General features: G+C 46.9%; 1 protein-coding gene across 2 annotated transcripts in view; it reads left to right on the top strand.

Moving 5' to 3' along the window:
* Positions 1–1,148: 1,148 nt before the first annotated feature.
* The window catches only part of RBM20 (RNA binding motif protein 20), a 184,667-nt gene continuing 179,815 nt past the window's right edge, over positions 1,149–6,000 (top strand). For both annotated transcript variants that reach the window (XM_032880303.1, XM_032880295.1), the window contains exon 1: positions 1,149–1,633. In XM_032880303.1, coding sequence (XP_032736194.1) covers positions 1,437–1,633 — 197 coding nt within the window. In that variant the 5' untranslated portion in view covers positions 1,149–1,436. The remainder of the gene's footprint in view (positions 1,634–6,000) is intronic.

Below are 6,000 nucleotides of genomic sequence, written 5' to 3'. Positions count from 1 at the left end.
AGTTGACAGAAACTCACAGTCTGGGGAGGGAAGAAAGCATCTTTCAGGGAATTCCATCAGTTGCCATGTTCCAGAGAACCCATCCCCAGGATGTTCCCTCACGTGGCTGCGAGAGGAATAGGAGTGGGTTTTTGAGACCCGTGGCAAACTTGTGCCGGCCTGCACTCTGGCTTCCAAGGTACCCAAAGGATGCTTTTTCCTTGCTTCCCCAGGACGGCCAATGTCAGGATTTAGAAAGCTAGTGCGCCAATTCACGGCAAGGATCTTCGGAATAACCACTCTCCGTGAGCTCTGCCCAGCTCCTAGATGTTTCTGCGGCCCCAGGTGCCTTCCCAGATCTCCGCCCTCGGCCAGAACATCAAGCAGCTCCTTGAGGGGTAGCTCCTCCACGCAAGATGCCGTCCACGGCTGTGAGCTGGTGTGTGCAGGTGATCCGGCGCACACCGGCGCCCCGACCGCGAACCCAACTGCAGACACTGCGGTGGCGGCACGATGTAGGCGAACTCTCTCCTTTTCATCCTTTACGTGTCCACAGATCTCGCCAATAAATAACAAGAATAAAGCGTCTGCTTGGTTTTGTCTTTGCGCTCCCGGGATCGTAGCGAGTCTTTTAGAGAGGAGAGAAAACGAAGCGGAACCACGGCGGCCCCACCGGCTGTTTCTGGAGACCCCTGAAATCGGCAGCTGCAGCTGCCCATTTGGAGAGCCCTCGGGCCTGGTCATCCAAGACCCGGGGGGGGGGGGTGGTTACAGGTCCGCCCGAGCTGGGAGAGGGTCCGGGCTTTTCCCCCGCCTGGTCGGGCCCTTCACCCGAGGGGCGCTGGCCAGGCTCCAGACGCCGGAAGGTGCCAAGCTCACGCAGCATGGGCTATGCGCGCGGACGCCCCGGGCGCGCTCCGTCCGCCCCTCTCGGGCGCGCGCGGTCCTCCGGAACAACCCCGAGGTCGCCGGGCCCCGCGGAGAAGCGAGAGCCCCGCGGGCAGCCGCCAGCCGGTGTGCGTCTCCCCGCCTCACGCAGTTGCGCTGCGCGGCGCTGCGGGGAGCCGGACCGCGCATTCAGAGGGCGCACGGCGGCGGGGGGGGCGTGCGCCGTGCCGCTCTCCGCTGGCCGCGCTGCGGGTCCGTGGACAGAGCTCCCCGGACCACCCCGGCGCGCAGCAGCCCCGGGGGCCGAGCGGCTCCTGCGGGACGGGAGACGCCCCCCTGGCCCCCGCCCCCGCGTGGCCCCGCGGGGCTAGCGGGAGCGGCGGGAGGAGGAGGAGGAGGAGGCGGCGCCGCCGGGACTGCCTCCTCCCCGCCCCTCGCGTCTCCTCCCCGCGCCACCGGGAAGGACAAGGGGACTGGGCACGGGGACCCCGGCCAGTGACCGCCCGTGCCCCGGGGCCGCCCTTCGCGCGCGCTCTCTCGCCTCGAGCCCGGGGCCGGTGTCGCCTCACATGGTGCTGGCCGCAACCATGAGCCAGGACGCGGATCCCAGCGGCCCCGAGCAACCGGACAGAGATGCCCGCAGCGTGCCGGGGGCTCCGGCGCCCCCTGGGCCCCCCGCGCCCACTGCGCCCCCAGGCCAGAGAGGAATGCAGCCGCCACCGCCGCCGCCGCCGCCCCCAGCCGGCCTACCGCAGATCATCCAAAAGTAAGAGGAGGGAAAGCGGAGGGGAGACCCCGGGTGGGCTTGGGGGACACGCCCCGGGCGCCCGGGTGTGGGGCTTCATCTCTCCCGTCGCTGCTGAACTCCGCGCGGCCGCCTTGCGTTTGAAGTTTTTCTGTCCTCTCTCGGCGGAGTCGGTGTCATTCCGGCTATTCGTGAGGTCGGGGACAGGGAAGCCAAGTTATTTGGGGAAAATAATTTTGTTTTTCCATAATTATCCTCTTTCCCGTCCGCGACGTTACTGGGTATTTTGAATCAAAATAGCTCCATTTGGGGGAAAATAGCCCAGACACTCTAGTTCATCTTTCTGGTCCCAGAGGCCGCTGCAATGTATGGAGAGCCGTGCGTGAGTGTGTGCGCCCGTGAGGGTGTGTAAGAAAAATGCCGCCCCAAGCAGCCGCCTTTCATGGTGCCCCTGGGGTAGTCGGCCCCCGGCATCGGGGGGCAAGAATGGTGAGGGTCTGTAAACAGCACAGTTTGCTTCGCCCTGAAAGAAGTGTTTAAGCTTTTCAAGGAGGCCCTTGCGAAGAAGAGTTCTTAGCCGCGCCACGGTTTCGCATGAATGTTACCATCTTGCGGTTTGGGCGCTGTGCTAATCTTAGGAGGTGGCCTTCGCGACGCGTGAGTAGGTTGGGGGTGGTCCACAGGCTCTGCGAAGGTCCTTCAGCCCATTTTGGGAGGCCTAACAGTAAAACGGGGATGTTTTGTTGGTTCTTTCGAGATTTTGTTTGAAAGTTTAAGGCCTAGAATGTTGGTTTGTTCGAAGGACCTTTATTTTCCTGAAGGCTTCCCTCAGCTTGCACTGAAGTCAAAACTGGTTTAAGAAGTGGAGAAAAGTCTCAATGATGAAAGCTTGGGTGAAATTGACGATGCTGGAGAAATGCACTTACGTACAGCAAAATCAGCCGTGTGGGAAGGGGGAGGGGCCCAGCGCTGCGATAGTGATGCTTTGAGTTACATAAACGTTTGAAAATGCAGTAAGAGAAATAACCAGTAATGGGTTGTAAGTGGAAGTAAATGGCACTTAAATCCTGCTTTAAAGACTGACTTTAGAAAGAATAGAGACAATAGTGAAAATTCAAGTTTGACATAAAAAAACGTGGGTGTCATATTTCTGAACAAAATGGTTCCCCTTTTTTGACTGGTGGAATACTAAAGTTTCCATCTGTGATAACTTTGTGCTTTAATTCGATTTTATCTGACTCTTAACAACTAACAAATTGCTAGCTCCTTGAACATGAAAATATTATTTTGTTCCTATTGTTTTGCAAATTATTTAAGCTAAGATTTAACTACATATGATTGACAGTTTAAGCATATCATTAATTAAAATGTATCTTTTAGTTCTTAATATAAATATAAACAGAGAAAAATATGTTTAAAATCTAAAGTTTCTTGACTAAAAAAAAACTAATTGACCAATTATTAATTGGAAAACATCTAATGTGCCATCGAGCCAGTGTTCTGTGGCTTGAGGTTAGGCTACCCATTAAATTTATTGAGTTTGCTTTGATACTGTAATCACCATGCGTTTTCCTAGCATTTACTTTTAATTCGGAAAAAGCTAGGAATTTTATGTTCACAGAAATATCTTTGTAGATAGGTGTCTGATTTACCCTGTTAACCAATTTTGTTAAAATTCTATCTCTGGAATATCTTACTTTAGTAGCTAAGAACCTTTCAAAGATGCCCCCTTCTGCTAAGAGCCCAGGATGGAGACTTCAAGAAGTGTGTGATGGATCTGCTTGTTTTGCATTGGTGACAGATCAGTGTTCAGAGGACAGGTTGAAGGCCGGTCAGTGATTGTACCCATGGAATTGGATGTTTGTGCACTTACATTTCAAAAACGTCCTTTTTGAGGATGATTTGGGGTTTGCTCCCCTCAGAACCCGCTGAAATTCCACTGGAACCAGGCGTAACATGGCAAATGCTTTGCAGGTCCATCTTAAATGCGCTGAAACTTGAGCAGTTATTTTGCAACTACGTTTGCATAATTTAATCTGAGCAACCATTTTTAATGTAGTTCTGAGGTGCTGTTTGCATCAGCCATCTTTGAGAAAACCTGGTGGGGAGATTGCCCTCAGCCACAAAATCAAGTGCCTGCATCTTGATTGAAAATTTTGTGAGCTAGAGCTTTGGATAAAATTCTTCTCTAGTGGATCGCATACTAAAGACATTTTATTGGGGAACCTTTGTTTCTTCTAGCTATTTTAGTGAGGTCATTATGTAATTCGTAAGAGGAGAAGTTTTCAACTCTTTCAAAAATGATGGAGATACCAGTCTTTTACATGTGTGTCACGTTTGAGGATTACAAGAATTGTTTTCACTTCTTAACATCCGTGTTAATGGTTTTCATTTATATGGCTTGCATTTTAGAGAAAGTCAAGGACTATGATAAAGTAATAGTCGTGATCGTAATAAAAGCCTCTTCCTACTTACGTGTGTCATATTTGGTCTTGGGAGAACTGCTGTATACTACATTTAAGTAGCTAAACACATGACCTAGGATGACGGATAATGAAACTGATTTTGATATTTGTTTTATGGAAGCAGGTCTCGGTACTCAGGAAGAGTGCCTCAACAGTTCATTTTGGTACAGTACTTTTGTTCGACTCTGGTGTACTTAGTTTTTTTATTACTGTGTTCTTAGTTTCAGTCAAGAATCGCCCATGACCTTTCTGCTCATATTAACCCCTGACTCCTGGCCAATATTGGCATCAGCCACGTTTAGACGTATAACTTGTATCTTGCAAGATCTTTGTTTTAAATTTGTATTTTCCGAGTTGGCCAGTGTGAAGATATTATTGGGTAAGATGTAAAGCATTGTGTAATCCATGAGGGCAATAAAAAATATAAATAATAACTTCAGAGGAGATATAGGATGAGCTTAGGAAATCAGAATAATTCAATGACTTAAAATATATATATTTGCCATATTACCAGAAGTAAGACAACACTGACTGATGTGTTTTGGTGAATGTTCTATAAGGACTTACCTCCTTAAACGTTCAAAATATTTTATTTCCAAAAGTATTTTACATTTTAATTTTGTGCTTTCAAATCAAACCTAATTCTTGACTCATGAGAAGTTATTTATTAACCCTGATGGACAGCAGACATGAAAATTTAGGTTGTAAATTTTAAAACTTTCTTCCAAATGGAAATAGAGTCAGTCAATTCTGTGTGAAATATTGAAATCAGTTGTCAGATGTTAACTATAAAGTGTCACTAGTCATGCTAAAAATTAACCAAAGAAGCACACACACACCTTCTGTAAGGTGAACGCATAGGTGATTTGCCTAAATTATTTGACTTGTAGCAAAATATTAGTACCTAATGCATGATATCAGATTGTACATTTGAGTATAGGTAAGTTATTTTGTTTCCTTTTATATTATTTGGATAAGCAACAAATAAAAATCAATATAAAAATAGAAAAGGTTTTGGTTTGGAATTTGATAGAGACTGTCACCTGCATGTGTTCATGACTTAGGAGGATCTAAACCCAGCTTTGATTTCTTAAGATTATAGTCTTCTGCATTGCTTTAGGATCCTGGTTTACTGTTTTCAGAGCAAGGACTCCCCTGATTCAGTATAGAAAATGTTACAAGTATTTATTCTGCTTGCAGATAATTTTACAGACATTCTGCATTTGGAAGACGTTCCATGTAACTCTCAGGGAACAATATGGAGGCAAGTTGTGTATGATGTCCATGCGCTTTGATGGGCATGCTGACAATTACATCCAGAATCGGGGAGGAAATAAGAATTTGCCAAAAACGAACATTACCTCACACTCATACTTGGTTCTTTTCTGGAAAGAGGATGGAATTTCTAATATTTGTGCCAGTTTCTAACATCAGTTTGAGTCCATTTTTAGGGAAAACAAGGATACACTTGTAGAAGGAATTTTGAAAAAATTTGAACACAATCTTAAACTGCACGTAAGACAAGTATTCAGCAGAAGAAAACATCTGAGAGGATTAAGTGTTTACCCAAAACAGGGAAGGAGAGGGAGTGGATTCTTTTCTTAGCATTCTGAAAAGTTTCTTTGCTTCTCTAGAAAGGTATTCTTTTTTCTTAAAAAATTTTCGTTTAGGGTTGTTTGTGGTTAAGCATTTTTAGATCACAAGTATAGCTATCCAGTCTTTTTCAAATTGCCAAAGAGATCAGTATTATGAAATGTAGTACATTATTCCCATTAGTCATGGTAAGTGGCTATACATATGGAGAACACAGAGCTTAATAATGCCAGTGCTGTGGGGGTGGGGGAGAGAGAAAAATTATCACCCATTTTATTCTTCTATCCACTTATTCTTTTGTTACCTTCTTAGCAGTTTGTCAAGTTAATA

Source organism: Lontra canadensis, unplaced genomic scaffold, assembly GCF_010015895.1.
Source record: "Lontra canadensis isolate GAN:19392208 unplaced genomic scaffold, GSC_riverotter_1.0 scaffold3, whole genome shotgun sequence".
Classification (NCBI taxonomy): Eukaryota; Metazoa; Chordata; class Mammalia; order Carnivora; family Mustelidae; genus Lontra; species Lontra canadensis.
The sequence above is the reverse complement of the archived record's forward strand: the minus strand, read 5'-3'. Positions and strand labels throughout refer to the sequence as shown.